The 26894-nt window shown below is 46.4% G+C and overlaps 1 protein-coding gene across 2 annotated transcripts in view; it reads left to right on the forward strand.

Annotated features, from left to right (window-relative positions):
• Positions 1-639: 639 nt before the first annotated feature.
• CEP85L (centrosomal protein 85 like) overlaps positions 640-26894 on the forward strand; it is a 161243-nt gene continuing 134988 nt past the window's right edge. Inside the window, exons 1-2 of one of the 2 annotated variants that reach the window (XM_073575933.1) lie at positions 640-1074; positions 23633-23788. In XM_073575933.1, coding sequence (XP_073432034.1) covers positions 1020-1074; positions 23633-23788 — 211 coding nt within the window. In that variant the 5' untranslated portion in view covers positions 640-1019. The remainder of the gene's footprint in view (positions 1075-23632; positions 23789-26894) is intronic. The other variant, XM_073575932.1, reaches the window with a different exon arrangement.

Consider the following 26894-nt stretch of genomic DNA (forward strand, 5'->3'; position numbering starts at 1 on the left):
TTGTCAAGTGGGAAAACTTGCTCATAGCAACCAATCACAGCTCAGCTACTTTTATTTTAACCAGCTCTGGTGAAATGAGAGATGCTTAGTGATTGGTTGCAAGGAAAACTGTTGCTCATAGCAACCAATCATAGCTCAGCTTCTTTTGAACAGCTCTGGTGAAATGAAAGATGCTTTGTGATTGGTTGGTGATACACACACACATACATTCAGTTTTATATACAGAGATTATTTTCAGTAATATCGCAGTCATTTGCTGAGGTTCTCCTCCACTATTAGGGTGCGCCACCATAGTTGTAATCAGGGTTACCTGGTTAGGGGGCCCACTCAGAAGCTTTGCCCCATGAACCAAATCCCTAGCTACGTCTCTGCGCGACCTACTACATATTGGGATAGGATTTTGGAGATGGAAATAAGTTCAACTGTTTTTGTCTCTGAGCCACTTTGGCTGTAGAGCAGATAGACAACATTCAGTGTGTGGCCTCATTCCAGTCTGGAGACAAATCCTTCTACTAAAAAGGCTAATAACAGAAAACAGATGACAGGACCCCTCAGGTGGCGACCTCGCTCCAGGCTGGGGAGGAATCCTTTGTCGTCAACGTCGTGTGTGATTTCGGGGCAGACCACGTGACACTGTGATTAGCAGCCTGGAGACACGACGCGCCACCTGGCGGTGACTGCAGGCGCTGCAGCGCTCTAGAGGTGTCAGGCACCCTGTGCTTCCAGTCTCGCTCCTCCTCCTCATCGTCTTCTCGGATCTCCCACCCTCCGTGCACGTAATCCACACTGGACTCTTCCACAGCATCCCGGCCCTGATCCCTCCGAGACCCCGGCGGATTACACACACAGCCCTGAAGTGAGAGGACATGTCCGCTCCTGGAGCACAACGGGGGGTGTCGCGCTATTGGGGTCCGTGATCTGCCCGCTCTGCGCTGCACAGGCCGCTCCAATCTGGGATCTGGACTGTGCGATCACTAGCAACCGCTGCCCTCTGATCTGCTGTGACGCCCCCCGCAGGTATGTGGGGGAGGATGGTCTCGGATTACGGCTCTGGGTTCAGCAGTTTCACCACAGGTAAGTGCTCATGACAAAGAAATGACTGTGCCCCCTCCCCAGGACCCCACATGTCCCGACCCCCCGGGACTGCGCCCCGCTATACAGGGGACCGTTATATAACGCCCGTGGGCTGTACATCTCACACATCGCCGCTGCTGGGCGCCCTCCTGGACGTGGCAGGGTGCTGGTGTACGGCAGACCCCGGTGCCATGTAACAACTGCTTCCCACTGTCCATTGTGTGTGTGTACATGTGTCCTCAGGACTGGGAGGACAACTACTTCCGACTGTCCATTGTGTGTGTGTGTGTACATGTGTCCTCAGGACTGGGAGGACTACTACTTCCGACTGTCCATTGTGTGTGTGTGTGTACATGTGTCCTCAGGACTGGGAGGACTACTACTTCCCACTGTCCATTGTGTGTGTACATGTGTCCTCAGGACTGGGAGGACTACTACTTCCGACTGTCCATTGTGTGTGTGTGTGTGCATGTGTCCTCAGGACTGGGAGGACTACTACTTCCCACTGTCCATTGTGTGTGTACATGTGTCCTCAGGACTGGGAGGACTACTACTTCCGACTGTCCATTGTGTGTGCATGTGTCCTCAGGACTGGGAGGACTACTACTTCCGACTGTCCATTGTGTGTGCATGTGTCCTCAGGACTGGGAGGACTACTACTTCCGACTGTCCATTGTGTGTGTGCATGTGTCCTCAGGACTGGGAGGACTACTACTTCCGACTGTCCATTGTGTGTGTGTGTGTACATGTGACCTCAGGACTGGGAGGACTACTACTTCCCACTGTCCATTGTGTGTGTACATGTGTCCTCAGGACTGGGAGGACTACTACTTCCGACTGTCCATTGTGTGTGTGTGTGTACATGTGTCCTCAGGACTGGGAGGACTACTACTTCCGACTGTCCATTGTGTGTGCATGTGTCCTCAGGACTGGGAGGACTACTACTTCCGACTGTCCATTGTGTGTGCATGTGTCCTCAGGACTGGGAGGACTACTACTTCCGACTGTCCATTGTGTGTGCATGTGTCCTCAGGACTGGGAGGACTACTACTTCCGACTGTCCATTGTGTGTGTGCATGTGTCCTCAGGACTGGGAGGACTACTACTTCCGACTGTCCATTGTGTGTGTGTGTGTACATGTGTCCTCAGGACTGGGAGGACTACTACTTCCCACTGTCCATTGTGTGTGTACATGTGTCCTCAGGACTGGGAGGACTACTACTTCCCACTGTCCATTGTGTGTGTACATGTGTCCTCAGGACTGGGAGGACTACTACTTCCGACTGTCCATTGTGTGTGTGTGTGTGCATGTGTCCTCAGGACTGGGAGGACTACTACTTCCGACTGTCCATTGTGTGTGCATGTGTCCTCAGGACTGGGAGGACTACTACTTCCGACTGTCCATTGTGTGTGCATGTGTCCTCAGGACTGGGAGGACTACTACTTCCGACTGTCCATTGTGTGTGCATGTGTCCTCAGGACTGGGAGGACTACTACTTCCGACTGTCCATTGTGTGTGTGCATGTGTCCTCAGGACTGGGAGGACTACTACTTCCGACTGTCCATTGTGTGTGTGTGTGTACATGTGTCCTCAGGACTGGGAGGACTACTACTTCCCACTGTCCATTGTGTGTGTACATGTGTCCTCAGGACTGGGAGGACTACTACTTCCGACTGTCCATTGTGTGTGTGTGTGTACATGTGTCCTCAGGACTGGGAGGACTACTACTTCCCACTGTCCATTGTGTGTGTACATGTGTCCTCAGGACTGGGAGGACTACTACTTCCGACTGTCCATTGTGTGTGTGTGTGTGCATGTGTCCTCAGGACTGGGAGGACTACTACTTCCCACTGTCCATTGTGTGTGTACATGTGTCCTCAGGACTGGGAGGACTACTACTTCCGACTGTCCATTGTGTGTGCATGTGTCCTCAGGACTGGGAGGACTACTACTTCCGACTGTCCATTGTGTGTGCATGTGTCCTCAGGACTGGGAGGACTACTACTTCCGACTGTCCATTGTGTGTGTGCATGTGTCCTCAGGACTGGGAGGACTACTACTTCCGACTGTCCATTGTGTGTGTGCATGTGTCCTCAGGACTGGGAGGACTACTACTTCCCACTGTCCATTGTGTGTGTGCATGTGTCCTCAGGACTGGGAGGACAGCTATTTCCCACTGTCCGTTGTGTGTGTGCATGTGTCCTCAGGACTGGGAGGACAGCTATTTCCCACTGTCCGTTGTGTGTGTGCATGTGTCCTCAGGACTGGGAGGACAACTACTTCCGACTGTCCGTTGTGTGTGTGCATGTGTCCTCAGGACTGGGAGGACTACTACTTCCGACTGTCCGTTGTGTGTGTGCATGTGTCCTCAGGACTGGGAGGACTACTACTTCCGACTGTCCGTTGTGTGTGTGCATGTGTCCTCAGGACTGGGAGGACTACTACTTCCCACAGTCCATTGTGTGTGCACATGTGTCCTCAGGACTGGGAGGACTACTACTTCCCACTGTCCATTGTGTGTGTGCACATGTGTCCTCAGGACTGGGAGGACAACTATTTCCCACTGTCCGTTGTGTGTGTGCACATGTGTCCTCAGGACTGGGAGGACAACTATTTCCCACTGTCCGTTGTGTGTGTGCACATGTGTCCTCAGGACTGGGAGGACAGCTATTTCCCACTGTCCGTTGTGTGTGTGCACATGTGTCCTCAGGACTGGGAGGACAACTATTTCCCACTGTCCGTTGTGTGTGTGCACATGTGTCCTCAGGACTGGGAGGACTACTACTTCCCACTGTCCATTGTGTGTGTGCACATGTGTCCTCAGGACTGGGAGGACAACTATTTCCCACTGTCCGTTGTGTGTGTGCACATGTGTCCTCAGGACTGGGAGGACAGCTATTTCCCACTGTCCGTTGTGTGTGTGCACATGTGTCCTCAGGACTGGGAGGACTACTACTTCCCACTGTCCATTGTGTGTGTGCACATGTGTCCTCAGGACTGGGAGGACTACTACTTCCCACTGTCCATTGTGTGTGTGCACATGTGTCCTCAGGACTGGGAGGACAACTATTTCCCACTGTCCGTTGTGTGTGTGCACATGTGTCCTCAGGACTGGGAGGACAGCTATTTCCCACTGTCTGTTGTGTGTGTGCACATGTGTCCTCAGGACTGGGAGGACAGCTATTTCCCACTGTCCGTTGTGTGTGTGCACATGTGTCCTCAGGACTGGGAGGACTACTACTTCCCACTGTCCATTGTGTGTGTGCACATGTGTCCTCAGGACTGGGAGGACAACTATTTCCCACTGTCCGTTGTGTGTGTGCACATGTGTCCTCAGGACTGGGAGGACAACTATTTCCCACTGTCCGTTGTGTGTGTGCACATGTGTCCTCAGGACTGGGAGGACAGCTATTTCCCACTGTCCGTTGTGTGTGTGCACATGTGTCCTCAGGACTGGGAGGACAACTATTTCCCACTGTCCGTTGTGTGTGTGCACATGTGTCCTCAGGACTGGGAGGACTACTACTTCCCACTGTCCATTGTGTGTGTGCACATGTGTCCTCAGGACTGGGAGGACAACTATTTCCCACTGTCCGTTGTGTGTGTGCACATGTGTCCTCAGGACTGGGAGGACAGCTATTTCCCACTGTCCGTTGTGTGTGTGCACATGTGTCCTCAGGACTGGGAGGACAGCTATTTCCCACTGTCCGTTGTGTGTGTGCACATGTGTCCTCAGGACTGGGAGGACAGCTATTTCCCACTGTCCGTTGTGTGTGTGCACATGTGTCCTCAGGACTGGGAGGACAGCTACTTCAGACTGTCCATTGTGTGTGTGCATGTGTCCTCAGGACTGGGAGGACAACTATTTCCCACTGTCCATTGTGTGTTTGTGTGTACATGTGCCCTCAAGACTGGGAGGACTACTACTTCCCACTGTCCATTGTGTGAGTGCACATGTGTCCTCAGGACTGGGAGGACTACTACTTCCCACTGTCCATTGTGTGTGTACATGTGTCCTCAAGACTGGGAGGACTACTACTTCCCACTGTCCATTGTGTGTGTGTACATGTGCCCTCAGGACTGGGAGGACAACTATTACCGACTGTCCATTGTGTGTGTGCATGTGTCCTCAGGACTGGGAGGACAACTATTTCCCACTGTCCATTGTGTGTTTGTGTGTACATGTGCCCTCAAGACTGGGAGGACTACTACTTCCCACTGTCCATTGTGTGAGTGCACATGTGTCCTCAGGACTGGGAGGACTACTACTTCCCACTGTCCATTGTGTGTGTACATGTGTCCTCAAGACTGGGAGGACTACTACTTCCCACTGTCCATTGTGTGTGTGTACATGTGCCCTCAGGACTGGGAGGACAACTATTTCCGACTGTCCATTGTGTGTGTGCATGTGTCCTCAGGACTGGGAGGACAACTATTTCCCACTGTCCATTGTGTGTTTGTGTGTACATGTGCCCTCAAGACTGGGAGGACTACTACTTCCCACTGTCCATTGTGTGAGTGCACATGTGTCCTCAGGACTGGGAGGACTACTACTTCCCACTGTCCATTGTGTGTGTACATGTGTCCTCAAGACTGGGAGGACTACTACTTCCCACTGTCCATTGTGTGTGTACATGTGTCCTCAGGACTGGGAGGACTACTACTTCCCACGGTCCATTGTTGTGTGTACATGTGTCCTCAGGACTGGGAGGACTACTACTTCCCACAGTCCATTGTGTGTGTGTACATGTGCCCTCAGGACTGGGAGGACAACTATTTCCGACTGTCCATTGTGTGTGTGCATGTGTCCTCAGGACTGGGAGGACAACTATTTCCCACTGTCCATTGTGTGTGTGCACGTGTCCTCAGGACTGGGAGGACAACTATTTCCCACTGTCCATTGTGTGTGTGCACGTGTCCTCAGGACTGGGAGGACAACTATTTCCCACTGTCCATTGTGTGTGTGCACACGTGTCCTCAGGACTGGGAGGACAACTATTTCCCACTGTCCATTGTGTGTGTGCACATGTGTCCTCAGGACTGGGAGGACAACTACTTCCGACTGTCCATTGTGTGTGTGCATGTGTCCTCAGGACTGGGAGGACAACTATTTCCCACTGTCCATTGTGTGTGTGCACGTGTCCTCAGGACTGGGAGGACAACTATTTCCCACTGTCCGTTGTGTGTGTGCACATGTGTCCTCAGGACTGGGAGGACTACTACTTCCCACAGTCCATTGTGTGTGTGTGTACATGTGTCCTCAAGACTGGGAGGACAGCTACTTCCGACTGTCCATTGTGTCTGTGTACATGTGTCCTCAAGAATGGGAGGACTACTACTATCCACGGTACATTGTGTGTGTACATGTGTCCTCAGGACAGGGAGGACTACTACTTCCCACGGTCCATTGTGTGTGTGTGTGTGTACATGTGTCCTCAGGACTGGAAGGACAGCTACTTCCGACTGTCCATTGTGTCTGTGTACATGTGTCCTCAAGAATGGGAGGACTACTACTATCCACGGTACATTGTGTGTGTACATGTGTCCTCAGGACAGGGAGGACTACTACTTCCCACGGTCCATTGTGTGTGTGTGTGTGTGTACATGTGTCCTCAGGACTGGGAGGACTACTACTTCCCACAGTCTATTGTGTGTGTGCATGTGTCCTCAGGACTGGGAGGACTACTACTTCCGACTGTCCATTGTGTGTGTACATGTGTCCTCAGGACTGGGAGGACTACTACTTCCGACTGTCCATTGTGTGTGTGTACATGTGTCCTCAGGACTGGGAGGACAACTACTTCCCACAGTCCATTGTGTGTGTAGTGTGTGTGTGTGTGTACATGTGTCCTCAGGCCTGGGAGGACAACTACTACCCACAGTCCATTGTATGTGTACATGTGTCCTCAGGACTGGGAGGACTACTACTTCCCACAGTCCATTGTGTGTGTGTGTGTGTGTGTACATGTGTCCTCAGGACTGGGAGGACTACTACTTCCCTCAGTCCATTGTGTGTGTGCGTGTACATGTGTCCTCAGGAGTCAGAGGACAACTACTTCCGATTGTCCATTGTGTGTGTACATGTGTCCTCGGGAGTCAGAGGACAACTACTTCTGACTGTCCATTGTGTGTGTGCACGTGTCCTCAGGAGTGGGAGGACACCTACTTCCCACTGTCCATTGTGTGTGTGTGTGTGTGTACATGTGTCCTCAGGAGTGGGAGGACACCTACTTCCCACAGTCCATTGCGTGTGTGTGTGTGTACATGTGTCCTCAGGACTGGGAGGACAACTACTTCCCACAGTCCATTGTGTGTGGACATTGTCCAATTATATATATTTATATATTATGTTTGTGTACATATATAAAGATATTTATACACAGGTGAGCTATGTACATATTACATGCGTGTATATATTGTAGGTGACGGTGTGCCTAGTGTCGTAACTCCTATGGGGAGAGCAGTGCTGATGGTGCTGCCTACAGAACGGTGTGATTTCAGCTCTCCGACCTGTCACAAGTAGACTTTCTATCTGCCGGCTCTCTGTCCTGCAGAGGGCACGAGGGTCGTCTCCAGGGTTTTCGCTGCTTGTCTTGTAGAGGAGACTTCTGGTGTCACTAGGAGGGTCCTCACATTAGGAAGTAGTTGTGCCCATCAGTAGATCTGTCCCCTGATTGCTAAATGTTGATTTCTCCATGACTCATGGACAGGAAGTGAGGGAGTCATGTTGGCCAACAAAGGACTGTCCTGCTATTAACATTCCTTCTTGAGAACTTCATCAACTCCTAGAAGTGTGTCCAAAAACCTGGACGGGAGGATCATTCAGGGTCAATAATGTTTGATTGCCTTAAATTTATTGTTTATTACATTTTATGAAATTCTTTAATTTTTCCATTCCCTTTTGCATGACTGTTATGCTTCTCTTCTGTAGCTTTTCTGTTCCTCACCATTCCCAACATCTCTTCTTGCTGTCAGTGTTTTTTTTGGGCTACACATCAAGACAATACAAACTGTGCTGACCTCTCTGGCTGACGCCGGTCTCCTTACTCTGAGGGTCTTGGAGCCTGTGGAGGAGATAACATAAAGGGTTCAAATCCAATTATTGGGTGACATGGCAGGCACCTGTATCACATGGACACGGTTCATCGCTGGATGGAAATGATGTTTCCACTCTCTGACCACAAGCAGAGGTCTTGATCATGGTAGTACACAACGTACATCAGAGAGCTGCAGCGCTTTTGATGATCTGGTAATGATTTATGTAAGTGGAGAGAACCCTATTATCAGTGACCGTTCTCAGACGTAGCAATAATGATGGATCCGACAGTTTCCGATGATAGGAGCTGTCAGTATGTACGGTACTGATTGACAGGAAGTTGTCCTGTATCAGTCGGTGCTAATTAATCCTATAGATCATAACCAGTAGGGCATGGCTGTGATGTAGATGTCTAGACCCTATACCACTGGTTCCCAAACTCCAGTCCTTGCGGACCCCAACAGGTCATGTGTTCAGGATTTCCTGATGCCTTGATGATACTTCCATCACCTGTGAAATACTAAGGAAATCCTGAAAACATGACCTGTTGGGGGGCCGTGAGGACTGGAGTTTGGGAACCACTGCCCTGTACTATGTTTGGTCCAGGGCAGATCTCCCGTCTGTGACCTTCTTGTTTACATGCCGGCTCTGCTTGGATGGTCGCTGACAATTGTGATGCAGGTGCCTGCCTTGATCTGTTGGTGGCCTTCACCCTACAATCCTATTTAGCCCTAATTGAGTGATTGGCAGGATCACAGGCCGCTTTGTGTGCTGCCAGCAGTTGTGGAGTTAATGCCGGCTAACGGCTCATTGTTCTCTCTCGTTCATTGGCGTGTGCTGATTTTGATGGAGCTTGTTGTCGGTCATGGTGACTTTTCCTGACATTGGTGAGATAGTGAAATCTGAACTTGAAGCGTGTGATAGTTTGGGGGTGGATCTCAAGGACTATCTGCTAGATCTGCGACTATGGGAAATGCAGCACCATAATGCGGCTCCACATTGCAAAGGAAAGGGTTAAATTCAGCTAGAACTTGGGCCTTTTGGCCAATAACCCTTGTGAATATGGTGCAAGTCTTGTTCCACAGCCTCCCTATAGGACCCAGACACTGTATCAGTCCATAAGTCATGGAACTGTGCTAGTGAGTATGGCCATGTTCACACCTAGTGTTTTTTTTCCCCGTAGTCTGCTCTCTTGATAGTAAAAAATGCTGCTTTCAAAACTCCGATTTAGCTGCGTTCTGTTTGTACAGGCCTAATTTGTCGACAGTACGTGTTAATAATCCCCCAAAATGTAGCGTTTTGCATTACTTTATAAAGGCGGCAAAACGCTGCAAAAAACATTGCAAGATGCAGTCAGGAGAAAAAAATCAATGGGTGTATGAGGTTTCTAAGATCTCATAGCTTTTGCCGATAAGGTAAAAGCAGCTTAAAAACTGCTTCATGTGAACATGGTCGAAGAGAGGTCGCTGACAACGAAGTTCGCCTGTAAGGAAACTCATCCAGTGTTACATCTGGTACTTGGTGCGGTCTTATTACTACAGGTCTGCATGTGTTTGACTAGAGGAAGTGGGCATGGAGTGGGGGCTGGGATGGCGGGCGGGGGGGGGCTGTGTCGCAGGCCCAGACAGTGCAGCCCTGTTACTGGGATGTTTCTCATTAGCCTTACTGCACTTGTGGGGAACGTATAGAAACGCACATACGAGCCGCCCGCACCCAACATGGGGCATTACTCCTGCAGGCTCTTAATAGATCTGTGCTTGAAACCATTATAAACCCTCCATGGTGTGATGCCAATTTCACAGCTTATATACTGCAGGTATGAGTCTAATAGAAGGTACCGTATATGTGTTGTCTGTGTTACAGTAGGTATTTTGGAATGATCCATTGTTAAAGGGAATCTGTCAGTAGGATCATCCCCTCCTAAGCCGTCTATGTGGGCATGTAGGTCATTGGAAGCTGAATAAGATGGCACCTTGGTATCTGCAATCTGATGTCTTATTCCAGAGAAATCCACCTTTTACTTTGAATGTAAATGAGCTGTTCAGATCTTTGTGTCAGGCATAGGTCTCGGCAAGCATCTGCTTCAAGAGCTTAGTATGAATGAAAGGATTCATTCCAGAGTGAGGCATGTAATGACCGACAGTCTGCTCTCCTGATCTATATGTCTCACACTGGTAGTGAACCTTTTTGGGCGTATGCACCCAAAAATGATTCACAACAGAGCCCACGTGGTCTCCTTCTGCACCATTACAGTAAGTGGACCTGTTGGGGCAGTCGTCCGATTCCAGTGTTGCAGGGGATCCGGACATAAGCCCAGATGCACCTCTGTAGGTGCCCTCTTTTGGATGCAGACATAATGAGGTGTACGGTGCCTAGCTCAGAGCATGTCCTGGAGTAAGGAGCAGCGGAGTTTGGCCCCCATTGTTAGCACCGCTGTAGTGTATGCGGGACGTGCCGTCACAGCCCGGGGAGTCCCCCCATCCCTCCCTAATATACTCTGCGCTCTCTCTGCCAGCTTGCCCTGTCTTTCTGCACTGACCGGAGTGTCCTTACTGGAATATTAACTTCTTGGCTCTTTCATGGCCTTTTAGTTGTTTTTAGCATCAATTTAGAAAAAGAGCTGTGCAAGGTCGTGTTATGGGTTCACAGTGCTAATCCCTGGCGCTCCAGCCTCGGCCTACCGCCTGCATCTCATTTATCACCCACACAAATAGCGTGTGACCGAGGCTACCGTCCATAAGGGAAAATAATGACGCCGTCCAGGTTCCTCTGATGTAACAAATCGTGCTTATTCTCGAACACAAGTACCAAAGTGCCATAATGGTGCCATTATATACTGCCGGCCTCCCCGAGTCAAGAACACTGCCGTCTTGTGTTAAGGCCCTTTTACATTTAGCGATGCACCAGCGATCCAACCAGCGATCCGACCCGGTCAGGATCGCTGGTGCATCGCTAAATGATCGCTAGTGAGCTTTCATACAGAAAGATCTCACAGCGATGCAGCAGCGACGCAGCGCACGATACTTACCATTCACACACAGCGATCCTGCGTCCTCCCGCCTGCCTCCAGCGTCGCTGGACGTCACAGCAGGAAGTCTCAGCAGGAAGCGCCCGACGAGAAATGGAGCCGGACATTCTCGCGCGATCAGCGATGGACAGCGGGGGAGCCGGTCGCTGGTAAGTATCACACATAGCGATATCACTAGCAATATCGCTATAACGTCACAAAACCGGTGACGTTTTAGCGATATTGCTAGCGATATTGCTTAGTGTAAAACCCCCTTTAAACCACTCGCTCCTAATTAGGTTAAAAACACAATTAACTCCTTGTAAAAAAGCATTTTCCTTGAAGAAATAAAACTCAGGTGTATGGAAAACTCTGAACTGTTATATTCTGTCTCCTCTGTCAAATGTTTGTAAGATTTTTGTTAACCCCTTCACTACCAAGGGTGGTTTGCACGTTAACTCCCGGGCCAATTTTTACAATTCTGACCACTGTCCCTTTTTGAGGTAATAACTCTGGGACGCTTCCATGGATCCCTGTGATTCTGACATTGATTTCTCATGACATATTGTACTTCATGTTAGTGGTAAAATTTCATTCAAATAACTTGCGTTTATTTGTGAAAAAAAATGGAAATTTGGCGAAAATTTTTAAAATTTCGCAATTTTCCAACTTTGAATTTTTATGCCCTTAAATCACAGAGATACGGCACACAAAAAACTTGATAAGTAACATTTCCCACATGTTTACTTTACATCAGCACAATTTTGGAAGCAAAATTTTTTTTTTGTTAGGAAGTTATAAGGGTTAAAAATTGACCAGCGATTTCTCATTTTTGCAACACCATTTTATTTTTACGGACCACATCACATTTGAAGCCACTTTGCGGGGTCTATATGATAGAAAATACCCAAAAGTGACACCATTCTAAAAACTGCACCCCTTAAGGTGCTCAAAACCACATTCAAGAAGTTTATTAACCCTTTAGGTGCGTCACAGGAATTTTTTGAATATTTAAAAAAAAAAAAAAAAATGAACATTTAACTTTTTTTCACAAAAAAAAATACTTCAGGTTCAATTTTTTTTATTTTACCAAGGGTAACAGGAGAAATTGGACTGCAAAAGTTATTGTGCAATTTGTCCTGAGTAAGCTGATACCTGATATGTGGGGGGAACCACTGTTTCGGCACATGGCAGAGCTCAGAAGGGAAGGAGCGCCGTTTGACTTTTTCAATGCAAAATTGGCTGGAATTCAGATCGGACGCCACGTTTGGAGAGCCCCTGATGTACCTAAACAGTGGAAACCCCCCACAAGTGACCCCATTTTGGAAACTAGACCCCCCAAGGAACTTATCTAGATATGTGGTGAGAACTTTTAACCCACAAGGGCTTCACAGAAGTTTATAACGTACAGCGGTACAATTAAAAAATCATATTTTTTCCAAAAAAAATTATCTTTTCACCCCCAATTTTTATTTTCCCAAGGGTAACAGGACCCTAAAAGTTATTGTGCAATTTGTCCTGAGTATGCTGATACCCCACATGTGGGGGTAAACCACTATTTGGGCGCATGGCAGAGCTCGGAAGGGAAGCAGCGCCATTTGACGTTTTTGGCTGGAATTGAGATCGGACACCATGTCGCGATTGGAAAACCCCTGATGTATCTAAACAGTGGAAACCCCCCCACAAATGACACCATTTTGGAAACTAGACCCCCCAAGGAACTTATCTAGATGTGTGGTGAGAACTTTGAACCCCCCAGTGCTTCACAGAAGTTTATAATGCCGGGGCGTGAACATAAAAAAATCATATTTTTTCCACAAACATGATCTTTTAGTCACCAATTTTTTTATTTTCCCAATGGTACCAGGAGAAATTGGACCCCAAAAGTTGTTGTCCAATTTGTCCTGAGTACGCTGATACCCCATATGTGGGAGAAAACTACTGTATGGGCACACGTCTGGGCTCTGAAGGGAAGTAGTGAAGTTTTGGAATGCAGACTTTGATGGAATGGTCTGCGGGTGTCATGTTCGTTTGGAGAGCCCCTGATGTACCTAAACTATTGAAACTCCCCACAAGTGACCACATTTTGGAAACTAGACCCCCCCACGGAACTTATCTAGATGTGTGGTGAGCACTTTGAACCCCCAAGTGATTCACAGAAGTTTATAACGCCCGGGCGTGAAAATAAAAAAATCATATTTTTTTCCACAAAAATGATATTTTTTCCCCCAATTTTTTATTTTCCTAAGGGTAACAGGAGAAATTGGACCCCAAAAGTTGTTTTGCAATTTGTCCTGAGTAGGCTGTGTGAGGAACTGAAATACTTTCCCAGCACAGATGACTAGTTACCTCAATTTATGTTGTATTTACATGCAATGACCTTATCTGGTGGGGGAATATGTGCCTTTCTTTCTCTCGGCAGGGGGGCCACTTGGGTTCACACCACTCCAGACTGGCCGGAGACTTCACTGGCTGTGAATGCAATGTACATTGGTGAAGGGGGTTGGAATGTTGGATTTAGTTAGGGGGTTGGGAGTAGAGTTGAGAGACTTGATGGTGGAGTGCATTTGTGTCTGGGGATCTGAAGCGAAAGGAGCAGAGTTAAGGCCACTCCTGGAACCCATGAATGGACTATCGAACTTGGAACTAAGTTTTCTCGGGCTTCGGTCATGAGATCTATATTCCCCTAGGAATTATCCCATGGTCTATTTTTACTGACTTGTTGCTGATCCCATGGACTGGGGGCATTACATTGGGGTCATCTACCTGGACTTACTGAAATGCTTGTATGGATACAAATAAAACTTGTTGCATCGTTAACCTGCCTAGGTGATTACTAACACCCACAACTCAAGATCTTCACAGGCTGATACCCTATATGTGGGGGTAAAACACTGTTTGGGCGCATGGCAGAGCTTGGAAGGGAAGGAGCACGATTTGACTTTTTCAACTCAGAATTGGCTGGAATTGAGATCAGACGCCATGTTGCATTTGGAGAGCACCTGATGTGCCCAAACAGTGGAAACCCCCAATTCTAACTCCAACCCTAACCCCAACACACCCCTAACCCTAATCTCAGCCCTAACCCTAGCCCTGACCCTAACCCTAATGGGAAAATGGAAATAAATACATTTTTTTTATTTTATTATTTTTCGCTAACTAAGGGGGTGATAACGGGGGGTTTGATTTACTATTTATGGCGGTTTTTATGTTTGGCAGCTGTCACACGCTAAAAGACGCTTTTTATTGTAAAAATAGTTTCTGCATCACCACATATTGAGAGCTATAATTTTTCCGTATTTTGACCCACTGAGTCATGTGAGGTCTTATTTTTTGCGGGACGAGTTGACGTTTTTATTGGTACCATTTTCAGGCACGTGACATTTTTTGATCGCTTTTTATTCCGATTTTTGGGATGCAGAATGAGCAAAAACCAGCGTTTCATGAATTTCTTTTGGGGGGTGCGTTAACACCGTTCCGCGTGCGGTAAAATTGATAAAGCGGTTTTATTCTTCGGGTCGGTACAGTTACAGCGATACCTCATTTATGTCGTTTTTTTATATTTTGTCGGTTTTATGCAATGAAAACTATTTTATAAAAAATAATAATTTTTGCATCGCTTTATTCTGCGAGTTATAACTTTTTTATTTTTTCGCTGATGACGCTGCGTAGCAGCTCGTTTTTTGCAGGACAAGATGACGTTTTCAGCGGTACCATGGATATTTATATGCGTCTTTTTGATCGCGCGTTATTGCACTTTTTGTTCGGCGGTATGATAATAAATCATTATTTTTTGCTTCGTTTTTTATTTTTAATCTTTAAGGGGTTCGCTAAAGGGGTTAACTAATGGGACAGTTTTATAGGGCATGTCGTTACGGACGCGGCGATCCTAATATGTGTACTTTTATTGTTGTGTTTTGTTTTTTTTTTATTTCCAAAAAATGAATTTATATATATATTTTTTTTTCTAATTTATTTAGCGATTTAAAATTATTTTTACACTTTTTTTTTTTTTCAACTTTATTAGGTTGTCCCAGGGGGGACATCACTGTCCTGTGACAGATCGCTGATCTGTCACATCACAGATCAGCGATCTGTCACAGGCATAGACGCACACTTCCTCATGCCTGCGCTTTGCAGGCACTGAGGAAGTCAGCTCCCTGCAGGCCCCCGAAGGTCCACGTCGCCTTCTTGGATCCGGGGCCCTGTAGGGAAAGAGACCCCCGCAGCAGCGCTGCACATTGTGCTGCCGTGGGGGGCTCAGGGAAGCATGGAGGGAGCCCCCTCCCTGCCGATACTTCCCTTTAACCCCCGATAGACCGCGATCGTGTTTGATCGCGGTGTGCAAGGGGTTAACGTGTTGGGGGCGGTCCGTGACTGCCCCTGACACATTGTGCCGGGTGTCAGCTGTGATATTCACAGCAGGGGTGGGCTGTGGGCTCATTGTACTGTGTGGAGGTGGGCTGTGGCGGTACAGGAGCTGAGTAGCTAGAGCATATGAGTTATGAACAGCAGTGCATTCTTTGGTGTTGTTTAGCTGTTACTATGACTACATGGTTCAATAAGCCCTATTGTCATATACCGTACACTCCCTGACGGAACTTATGTCGCTTATCCATGTTAAATGATCAATATTTCTGCATTGATGGCAATTTATTTTCTTAACCCTAAACCACATTTCGGAGGGTTTCAGCTTTCAAAAGAATAATTTCTACAACCAATGGATGAATGTAACGTCAAGTTATAAGCTCTTCTTTACGTAACCTGGAGAAGCGGCATAACTTGTCAGGGAGCGTATATTAGCAGTAGCAGCTGATCAGCATACTTCATTCTGCTCAATAGGCAGTGATACATTTAAGCTAAAATAATATTATCAGAATTAATTTCAGCCAGTTTTCTCAGCCCTCCCCACAGTTATCAGTCTCACAGGTGGCTCCTCAGAAGAATGAATTGCCCACCCTGCTTTAGTATTTCTGTATGGCAACCTCCAAGCGAGGAGTAAAAGGAGATGGGCGTTTCTGGGAGACGGCGCTGCTCTTAGTATCCAATAGTCATTTTATTATGCGTTTTGAGTTCGTACCAAATTCTTTTTCAAATATACGCTACACACGGGTGTAATTTTTTACAAAGCGTTTAGTACGAACTTGAAACAGGAAATAGCCGCTATTAAATACAATCACCGCGCTGAGAAACTACTTCTCCAGCAGCCGTGCAGCCAACCAGAAGTGTCCATCTCCTTTGGCTCCTCCGTATATATGCAGATGAAGATTTTGTTGTATCCCCCGGCATAAGTGCAGCAGCTGTGTACACTAGGGGCACACAATACACAGCCGGGTCAGGGGAGCCCACCCTCTGCCGTATCATCCTATGTGCGCTGGTCTCTTTTTCCTCTTCTACAGCCTTTACATGAACATGCCGTCCTTGCTGGTTGTCACTTAGCTTTGCCTTTACTTGCTATACTATCCTGTACATGGCACTACGACATTACTCTGAGTACACTGGCAAGTTTTAGAGCAATTGGCAACCCTAAACTACAGTCTCGGCGTACATCACTGTTTGCTCATACATGGATGGTTGGTGATCTCCTCTGGTCACAGGCCATTCCCGCCAAGGTTCCCATACACACGGTTGGCCAAGCCTGCATGTGTTTTGTTGGTGACAGGAGAGGGAATAAGACGCTCGCAGACGTCTGGCAGTGACTCGTCTCACATGAGGACATAGATCATGGCATAGCGACGTGGTGCGTTGAAATCTGTAAACGTGATCCCTGTTTCTCCGGACATCTGCTGTCATGTTCATGCAGTTTACGTCTCATAAAGATGAGCACATTAACCCCAACAGAGCACTACACCCTTTTTCACTTTTAATTTTATGGCTGTTACTTTTAGCAGATATTCATGGATCAATACAGCAGGTCTCGGTGGCTGCGCGGCCGGGGTCTCGGTGGCTGCGCGGCCGGGGTCTCGGTGGCTGCGCGGCCGGGGTCTCGGTGGCTGCGCGGCCGGGGTCTCGGTGGCTGCGCGGCCGGGGTCTCGGTGGCTGCGCGGCCGGGGTCTCGGTGGCTGCGCGGCCGGGGTCTCCATTATATTGCTCGGCAGAGTACAAGCCATCATAGATGCCAGCCACTGAGTGTCTACTTGCTGCCTTGCTCTTTAAAAGTATCTGTCACCAGATTTTACTATACAAACTGCATACATTATTTTATACATCTCTTAGACCTGATGGTGCTGATGTTCTTACTTTAAACATTCATTTCTGTCTGGCTTTGTAATCCTGATATTAGAATTAGCATTTTATGACACCTTCTAAAAAGTGAGACAACTCATGAGTCCAGTTGTCATCTGCCCACCCAGCCAGACTGCCAGCGGAAGGTCGTGTACTCAAGGGTGTGAGATATCAACAGTAGCAGGGACGAAGGTTGTAGCTGTAAAAAAAAGACTGTACACCAGCCTCAACAGGTCTGAGAGGTATTTAATGACATATTCAGTTTGTGTTGTGAAATTTTATAAAAGATCTGTTTTTAAAGGAAGTTGCTCTAAAAGTAGGACATTAAGTGAAATTCTGAGTATTAAGTCCGCTAATATACAAAATCCCGTTGAAGTCTAGATTCACATGAGCCAAGCGCCCAAAGTCCCCTCCGGTTCCGACAGTCTGCTGCTTGTTGATTCAGCAGATATATTTGGTTGTGATCTGATGTTGTTAATTTATATGAATGCAGACGGGTAATCTAACCTCGCCATGAGCGTGTTTTTATGTCTGTATTTAGATCCACATGCAAAGCTAGCCGGTTAATGGAGACCTTCTAAAATGAAGTAAGATGCCAGAAACAGATTCAGTACTTGGCCTTGTTTTTCATCAGCTGTTTGTGGTAACCTCAATGTCTGCCTCCTATATGGATGCTGGTGATAAGTTATCATGCAGTGGAGAGGTGATCGCTACTAGATTGGCGGCGGTCCGACCGCTGTCCACCAAGTCACCAGAACGTGGCTCCCTTTCCCTTGTATGAATGGGAATGGTGATAGAAGGGTCTAATGGATAGAGCTGCGGGCTGTTCCTGCACTGATGATGTCTCCTCTGTCATTCACTTGACTGCTGTAGCCAATCGCTGACATTAGTGGTAATGTTTGTGTTTGACGTGTGACCGCTGAGACCGGTGATTGGCTGCAGTGGTCACAGGAATGCAGTCTGGTATGTGATTGCTGCAGTACTAGCAGGGGACATTTTAGTGGTGGTGCTGGAGAGGCAGGGGGTTGAATAACTTATCGGTAGTTTAACCCTTGGTAGCTATTACGTTTTAAATCTGCACCATGATGTATATCTGTGGGGATGGTGAGGAATAGCTATCAGCCAAGCATGCTGTTGATCGCTTATGAAAGTGGCCACTTTAGTGTATTCCTCTTTAGCATTGCAGACATTGGGAGAAATATATGGTGCATTTTCTGAATTCTTTGACCCAACAAATAGCTGCTGTCTCCATTGTTGTGACTTTCTTCCAGTGTTGTGACTCTTCCTTATCTCACTTAACTCTCTTTAATCAATGACGGGAACATGAGGTTACCATTTACAGATATGTGGTCTTTTAGATGCTAACAATGTATTTAGGCCACCTTATGTATTAGGGTTCCAGTAATCGGATCACGCGAACCCTTACAAGTCTTTGTGCAGGCAGATGTCATCTGAGTGCAGTCCGGCAGCCACAGACGCAGACAATGGAGAAGATGGAGAAAGTAAGTTCTTCATCTTCTCTGGACCTGTACTCCAGTGTTCTCATGAGAGATAATCTGATCACAGTAAGCTAACACTCGGCTCTCTTCCCATCTTCCCAGACTCTGACAGAGTTTGAACTGAGTGTCCTTAACATAATCTGCCCGATTCTCTCACTTGAGGGACATGCGCTCATCTGAGCCCAACCGTAGATTAATTTCGGCCCATATCGACTGTATGATGATTGTCTGATAGATAAGGATCCTGCGTGTCTGATTTCTGACTGTTGCTCTTTAAGTTTTTAAAAAAATAAGCTACCACCAGAATGTCTGGCATCAGGCTCTCTTATAGAGAACACAGGAGCGCTCCTCTGTATGGGAAAGTCGGTCATTATTGCTCCCAGCTGAAGGACACATTTTAAAGGGAACCTGTCACTATGAAAACACAGTCCAATCTGCATGCCCCATAATCTAGAGCAGAGGGAGCTCAGGAGATTATGATATAGATTTGTGAGAGAAGATTTAGTATAACCTGTGTTTTGCTCATCTAAACCTCTGCTGTTTCGAAGATTTTCGGTCGAGTGGGTGGTGCTATCAGTGTTTGACACTTACCGCCTATACAAAGAAAGCTGTCAATTATTGATAGGACCGCCCACTGGATGTAAAATCCTAGAAAAATCAGACAAATTATTAAAACTCAGGTTATACTGAATGTTTTCTCACAAAGCTATGGATGAATCTACTGTGCCCCTCCAGCTCCAGAACATGGTGCCTGCAGATTACACTGCATTTTAATGGTGACAGGTTCCCTTTAATTCTTCATTCACATAAGCACCATGGGTAGTTATTTTTACAACGCTTGAGGCAATTTTTTTTCACCTTGAGTAGAGATGAGTGGATCGACTCACAGGTGATGGGCCTTTGGTCCAGTATCCAGGTCTGTGGCCCCCAGCAGATAGATGGTAGACCTGCGAATCTCTTACCTTACTGCGCCCACGGCACAACATTTGTTTTGTCAGGGCTGACATGATCTGTACGATGTGATGTGTAGATGACAACGTACCAGTTCTTGCTATTCAAATGTCAGCGTGGATGCCATGAGATTCGCCGGTCTCCCATCTAGCTGCCAGGTCCTGCTGGACTGGATCTGCTCATCTCTGACCAAGACTGATCCTTGAAGAGCTGGGTGGCTCTAATCGGAGTTGAATGTTTGTTGTGGTTATTTTTGCAGTCTTATAGGACAGGATTGTGGTGTTATGGAGTTCTGCAACATGTTTTCTGTTCTACACAAGATATTTTCCAGTGTTTATAGACCACACCAGATGCTGACAGCGATTTGAAATGTCTGAATGTGAAAAATAGGTCGCGCGATCTGTGTAATATATGGATTTTATCCCCTGGATGCAGCCGGGCAGATAATAAGCAGGGGCTGCTCGCTCACGGACTGTCTCTGCAGTGGAAAGTCTCGTTTTGTCTTAGTGCTCACAGACATATAACAACTACATCACAATGATGCCTTTTATCACTGAGGCGAGCAATTGTTGGGAAGTGTCCTCACGACGTAGAACACTTTGTACCCACGTGATTGCTTTTCATGGCAGGAGAATTGGCTGTTTTGTCCTATAAAATCCCACATTCTTTTCTAGCTATACACAAACAGGAGGATTTCTCAAGCCAACAAGCTTCGAAAAAAGACCAGGCTCAGTAGTCATGTCCTCGTGATCTCCGTCATGTATGTATAAGGTTGTGGTCCTGGGTCACCTCTCATGAATGATAACATTGCTGCTGAAGCTCCGAGGGTTTTATTTGCATCAAAAATCAAACGTTTCAGCAAAGTGTGCCACAATGATTGTAATCCATTGAGGGAGATGATTTTGAAGTTGTCTGTTATGTTAGACTCCTGAAATGTACAATTTGCCGATGCTGTTGTATGATTTCTATATGCTTCCTTAACCCTTTAACAAGAAACTTGTTCCAGGTGAATGCGCGCGGCTTTGAGGTTTCCATGAAATGTCACGTAACCACCCACGGGTCTCAGATGCTCATCAGACTGGCATTGGGGAGACTGAATCGCGTAGAACAGGCTCTTCTAATGAGATCCCTAGTGTACAGCCATACAGGATTACATGTCTACATCGGCTCCCTGGTCTCGCAGGGATCAGGTGGTCTGCTTTCCTCCTCCTCCTCGCCTGTACATTCTTCCTGCTTGATTAGGAGTCTTAGCCTTGCAAAACCAAAGATTCTCAAAGAGCACAGCTCTCCTGACGTGTCTGTCTTAGTAAATACGTGTATGGTCCATGAAATAACACATTTGGTGTCTATTTATATGTATAAAAAAAAATAAACGCAAACAGTCCAGAACGGACAAGCACACCAACATATACAAGTGGATAAATAATTGGTATAAATTTTGTTATGTAAAAAAACCCTCAACGCTCCAAACATGAAATGCATTACTAGAAAAATTGTGCATTTAGAAAAGCTAAATGAATATACATATATTAGTTCTGCTTTTCTATATACACAATTTTTCCAGTAATGCATTTCATGTTTGGAGCGTTGAGGTTTCTTTTTTTTACATAATAAAGTATGTACTAATTATTTCTGCACTTGTATATGTTGGTGTGCTTGTTAGTTCTGGACTGCTTGTGTTTCGTTTTTCCTACTGTATACTATGTATAGCTATGTATAGCTATATAGGTGAGGTCCTAGCACCACAGATTCTGATTACTTGCGCATGGGTAGCTAGGACTAGACCAAGGCCATGTGTTCACTGGTCCATCAGCTGGGGGAAGCTGAGTGGCTTGTGTTGGAGATTGAGAGACAAGCCAGGCCCTGTGCCAAACTGCAAGTATCACTGGGGCTATGGACAATAGCTGTCTTGTGTGACCAAACTGAGACTATCTCAGCCGTATCTGAATAGCCAGATCACTAATGCTGAACAGACCGTGCCTGAGGATGAGCGTTGCCTGTACTGCTCTGTGGCTGGGGCCGTGATACTTTATTGTGCCTACCCAGAGAAAGGACGGTGTCTTTCCTTTTTTTATTGAATGTTTTGTCTACCGTACATTATGTCGAAAGTTTATGCAAGAAAATAAACTTGAACCTGTTTTACATGGAAACTTGTACCTTGGTGAAGCTCAGTGGCTACCAAAGAGTGTGAGCCTCTACACTAATATATACACACACGTGAGGAGAGCTGGGTGGTCTACTTTAAAGGCTTTGGGATGGTGATATACGGTATATATCTAACATTCAGTAACATATTGATACTGGGAGGTCCTTGGAGGCTTTTAGATAGAGAGTGGTACCTCTCGCATTCATCTAATAGTACCAGGTAGTGGTCACTAAGCAATTTATGGAGCTGTGCTCTTCTCTCTGTACAGCTTACATCCAGCCGCCGTAGCACAATATAACTGATTGGTGGGTCCATCGGATGTCAGACCCCTATGAGCTGGTGTTGGGATAGGTCATCAATATATTAGCCCCAGATCAATCCCTTTAACTATTTTCCTTAGTTTACCTTGTCCATAGCCTGGTTAAACTATTACTGCAAATCCTGTTTTTATTCATGGATAGTTGTACACCCCCACTCCTGTATGGGACCTCAACCAGGAATAGAAAATGTCTGCAATCCAGGCTACTGTCACCAAACCCCCATATAATTACAGCAGTGTTTTCCACGTGGCAGCGTTCCAGTGTTGTGGTCAGCCGGCTCTGCTCCCCATAGGAATGAGGTCATCCCGATGGTATCTAGTGTTACGTCTGCGCAGTCTATTGTTCTTACATATATTTGACCCCGTGCTGATCTTGGCCATGGCTGCGCTACACCAGTTGTCTGTTATTTGGTTGTGTGATGAAAAAAGCAGATGAGTTACTGCTTTAATAATAGAAGATCCCAAATGGTAATTTCTGCTGTGATGTAGAGGAGCTGGAATAATAGAAGAGCAGGGTAAAGCGAAGGTGAACCCGCGTGGCACCCACTGCGCCACTCTGCGCCACGCGCCGCAGCCCTCATTTAACCTCTTTAATAATAAACATACAGGCTTTTACTCTCGTCCTGCTGGATGAAGTCATGAAATATAAATGTTTGCAGCCACAAATGATGTCATGCCATTGTGATCTCCGAACGTAATAAGTATCAGATGGACGCTCGGCTCAATCTCAGATCTGGAGCCATTTACAGTTTGTCATTAGTCCTATGGACCGAATCTTTTGTCAGCTGTACATGACCACGATGTGGACTGAGCACATTGCCACCATCAGTGTGCAGGCTGTTATTAAAATTGCAATGAAAAGGAGACGTTTTGCAATTTTATTTATTTTTTCATCCGTGCAAATCACTGACCAAACACTGATGGTAATAACTGACACACTGATGCAAATCATTGATGAAAATCAGACCGTTTTTGCATATGAGAAATGTCTGAATGAGGCCTTATTCTGGGGACATCTTGCAGAAAGAAGTAAATGACTCCCTGCATTAAGAGATTGCCACTCAGCAATTTCAGGCAGTCCCTTCCAGAATGAATGGAGTGGTGGTGCACATGCTCTGCCTCCTCTCTAAGTCACATGGGAGCGCCCTGATCGAGTTCTTCTGTGGTGGATCCCAGGAGTCGGACCACCCCTGCTCACACATTGATGTCCTGCTCACTTGGTATCCACAAATCTTCCTGGAAACCCCCTTTTGAAGTAATGTCGTGCTGTTATTAGGTTGTTAGTAGAATGTAATGATTTGGTTTTGGAATGCTTGTGTTGTGTGTTCCCATCGTACGATCCTTTGGTTAAATCCTTTTCTTTTCTGTCCTCAGGCGCCGATTTTCCCACATCTGGGTGGATTGCAAGTTCACTGTGGCATCCTTCAGTCGCCCCAACTAGTGGCAGGACTGGCCACACACGGAGACACAGCATTACATCTGACAGTGGTGATACCGGCATAGGTACCTCTTGTTCAGACAGCCTGGAAGGTGAGTGCACACTACTCTCAATTTTCAGGTTACCGATGGCTATACACGTAGGGATTAGTAGTGTATCAAGGCTGTGTGACTGTTAAACGTGCCTTGGTGCTCAGGGCCCTCTTCTGAAGGATGAACATTGCTTCTAGGAATGCTACTATTCTGTAAAATTCATAAATCTGGCAATATCTGATCCAGGTGCTGGATTGTTGAATTCTTGACAATAGAATATATAAAGTTGACTTGTGAGCATAGAGAACCTGATTATGATCTAAAGTAACGGAGCAGAACTGTTACATTTTTATAATTGCTTTGCTATGCTTGCTCTTACTTATGATTGGAAGATCCCACAATATTTTGTAGTTTTATGCCAGGACAAAGTGTTAGATATTTTAATTTTCTGTAAATTCAGATTCTCATATTAGGGATTTTAAGTACCGGTAGTTTTTTTTCATACAACTGCTACACTTCAGTGACCGGAGAATAGAGGTGGATAGAAACGGCAAGAACATTGTAAATGTGATTTCTCAGTGATTGCACATGATAGTAAGTAGGACATTTTACTGGCCTGAGTAATCCCTTCAATTGTTGCTGATCCTATGGTTCTGGAGCCTGAGTAATACCTCCAATTGTTTCTGATCTTCTGATTCTAGAGCAGTTGGTCTTTTTGTTCTGTGTACCGCGTTTTCAACGTTATCTTGCTCCATAATAAAGGTGCAAACAACTGGGCGTACATCACAGAAATTCTCTGTTGGCATTTTCTTCTTTGTTGCTGGCCAATCAATACATGGAAGTGCCTATAGAAGTGTTCTGTGATGTACGTCCTGATGGTTGAGGGGCAAATTATACAATTAAAACTGGGGGACATAATGGAGGATTGCAGAAGAAATAAAACGAAAAGCTGTTCCAGAAGCAGTAGACCAGCCCCAATTGGAGGAGATGCTCATTTTCAATTAGTAAAAGTAGTCTTATATAGGACTTTTTATTATTATTTTTTTCTGTGGTGTAGTGAAGCATCACTCATTTCCCATGCAAAAATCAGTATCAGGAATCCAGGTGTTGGATCCCCTTTATAACGCAGAATGTCCTCCTAAGTCACTGTCACCTTGGCATTTAATACCTTGTGGGTTACCCCTGTTAGATGGAGCTGATATGGCATGTGAGGTGGCGGGCAGAATCTGTTTGTGATTCTGGTAGCCCACCATCTCCATTTGTGTACAGTTTGCAAAGTTAGATGCTAAAAAACTAAGTGTTCCTATGGTTTCATACAAAGCCCCAGGCAACTACTAATGCTGCCACCTTCTCAGCCGTGGGACAACATGTATGTGGTGGTCTTTCTGGAATGGCCCTGATCCCCAGGCCAAACCTGAGGCTACACATTGTTAAAAAGTTGGGGTTTGTCCCGGAGACATGTAACACATTTAAGAAGTTGAGTGAAGGATTTTGGTTTGGACAGAACAATTAGCGACAGGTCATGGTTTTCATAACGACATCTGCCTATGCTTTCTGGGAAGGTAACGGTTACTGGCGGCATCTCCACATGTAAGGTGGTGTAGCCTGTTTTTCATGTTTCGCTGCCTGCACAGTTATTTCTCTACCGCTTCATTCAGATGAACATTTGTGGTATTTTGTGCACACGCCGACAGCACCCGAGCGGCTGCCGACAGTCTGAAAACTGAGGCTTCCTGTTCCTATAGTGAGGCAGGAAATCTGCATTGTTCTGTGCCACGTTACCACAGGTTTAAGATCCAGGACCCTTCTGATGCCCCCGCTCTGATATTGGCACTGTAATGAGCTGGACATGTATCGTTACAGACGCTTTACGTAAGTGCTTTCGCCTCGTGACAGATGAGAAGTTTTGAATTTCTATTATTCTGATGCCCTGTCTACATTGGGATATTGAAACCGTTCGTGTAAAGAAGATGAAATGTGTCGGCTACTCGATTATTTGCCTTTAATTCAGCACTCCTAGTCTGATCGTTTTATGGACTATATATCTGAAGGGCCGAATTTACACAGCATTTTGTACTGATGTGTGTGTGTGTGTGTGTGTGTGTGTGGGATTGGGACAGTAATCAATATCACTAGATTTTTTTTAACATGATTCTTGTGTAGAGGGGTTGTAACAGATCTTACTTTTAAAGTGGATGATGCAGTTTATAATGAAAGTATGGTGTTTTTTTTTAATGGTTTTCTTTTTAGGACTTAAAAAGATGGCATGAAAGGGGTCGTTCAGTTGAAGCTAATTACTTATCTATGGTCATACAACCGGTGGGACCTGCACAGATCAGCAAGACGAGGAATTATTTTCCTTGATGGGGCACTTTAATGCCAGTTAATAAATGGAGGGGCAGGTTGGATGCCTGGTCACCTCTCCATTAATTCTTTATGGGGCTGCTAGAAAAAGCCAAATGCAGCAATTGACGGCCCCATAGGCAATGTTGAGTGGTGGTCAACCACCTGCACTGTCGCTCTACTCTGCAGGGATAAAAGTTTCTTGCTCGGAGCACTACAAAACATTAAAGGGGTAGTCCACTACTAGGGCAACCCATTCTTAAACTAAATGTTCTATCCTAATAAAATAAAGCCTATACTCGCTTCCCATTCCAGCTCCGTTCCAGTGGTGTCGGCACTCGTGGTCCTGGGGCTGTGATGCGGTGGAATGATGCGCGATGCCTGACACCCAATCAGTGCTGGTGTCCCTGTCTTTGCCTTCGGTCAAACTGAATATGAAGATGAAGTCCTGGATGAGCTGCAGCTTGGTCTTCCTCTTTATGTTTAGTTTGTCTGAACGAGGAGACAGTGACGCCAGCGCTGATTGGGCGCCAGTTAGTTCTTCTCCAGCCAATTGACTTCTGTACAACACTTATCTGCTAACTTCCTGTCACTCTCTGCTCTCTTTCATCTTCTGAAGAGATGCAGTTATAAATTGCCAACCCAGCAGCTTCCAGGGCAGGTCTCTTCTCTTACTGTCAGGAGCTATGTGCTTGTTTGAATGCCCTTTTAGTAATAGCGTCTTCTCCAAAGCAAACCAATGATGGTTGTCTGTTACACCAGAACTTGTGCCGGGCTTTATATTTCTACTAATACTACAGCTCTACTGCTCACCAGAGCTGTC

Source organism: Dendrobates tinctorius, unplaced genomic scaffold (genome assembly GCF_039654945.1).
Source record: "Dendrobates tinctorius isolate UK_male_01 unplaced genomic scaffold, ASM3965494v1 ptg000046l, whole genome shotgun sequence".
NCBI classification, from domain to species: Eukaryota; Metazoa; Chordata; class Amphibia; order Anura; family Dendrobatidae; genus Dendrobates; species Dendrobates tinctorius.